Consider the following 1,054-nt stretch of genomic DNA (forward strand, 5'->3'; position numbering starts at 1 on the left):
TGCTTGGAGACAGTATTATTATGATATATATAATATATCATTAGTGCGCAACCTAGTGGGCTTTAACAAGTTTTATACATCCAAATAATTTCTATTACATCCAGACCAGTCTAATTGAGACCTGTCTTTATTTGTCAAAATATGCAGCCAAAATATGCAGCCACACCAGGCTAGTAAAGGAGACCTGTGTCTGGGACCCTACCTTTTAAGTGTTATGGTAGGCCTGTAGTTCATTTCTCTTTCCATCCCACTCCTCTTGCCTCTTGCTCACACATAATTTCCTTGCTGTAATAACCTGTAGCTGTCAATCGAGATATTAGCTGTTCTCATCAGCTGGTTGCATCTGTTCAATAGCACAGTGACACACCTGCATTGTTAGCATATCATCTTACTGCTGTCTTTTTAAATATGATTCTCTCTCTGCCTTCAGTTCATCCATGCTGCTTTTATGCGCACCTCTCCACTCCCCATCTACTAGTCAACTAGGAAAATCTTTAGTCGGAACAGCCCTACAGTCATCATTGGTGTGGTTGGCTAGTTTCACATGAAAAGAGGGATCAAGTATTCGGTGATGAACATTGCACAATTGTGGAGATGGCTAAATTGAACTTAACAGTCTAACCTTTGGTTTTTGTCTTGGTTTTTCCAGGACAAGGTTTGGAGACAGAAATAGTCTGCTGACACTCCACATTATACAGAGCCTTCTTCAACGTCCCTGTTCTGGTCTGCGAGCCAGAGCTTGGATCACACTCTCCCCAACCACCAAACCGATACTTGCAGTCAGCTAGAAGAAAGAGAGAGTGGGAAAGAGAGAGAGAGAGACAGAGAGACAGAGAGAAGATATATGAGCAGATAATTAATTGTGTTCTTTAGAATAACAACCTGTCTGACCTTTCCACTGTTAGATCTGGTATACCTCAAGGTTTCATCCTAGGTAATCTTTACCTGTATAAGTTACCACAAGGTGATATTATTTTATTTATAGTCATTTTTTGTCAAAATTGTTTTTTTTTGCCTAAATCATCTCCTTGTGACGCCGGCCACCTATGGTAAA

The 1,054-nt window shown here is 40.3% G+C and overlaps 1 protein-coding gene across 1 annotated transcript in view; it reads right to left on the reverse strand.

The window, feature by feature from the left end:
• LOC118339974 (midkine-B-like) overlaps positions 1–1,054 on the reverse strand; it is a 5,750-nt gene that overhangs the window by 1,147 nt on the left and 3,549 nt on the right. Inside the window, exon 3 of the mRNA XM_035677813.1 lies at positions 623–784. Within this exon, the coding sequence (XP_035533706.1) occupies positions 623–784 (162 nt within the window). The remainder of the gene's footprint in view (positions 1–622; positions 785–1,054) is intronic.

This window comes from Morone saxatilis, unplaced genomic scaffold (genome assembly GCF_004916995.1).
Source record: "Morone saxatilis isolate NCDOM2014 unplaced genomic scaffold, NCSU_SB_2.0 Contig6, whole genome shotgun sequence".
NCBI classification, from domain to species: domain Eukaryota; kingdom Metazoa; phylum Chordata; class Actinopteri; family Moronidae; genus Morone; species Morone saxatilis.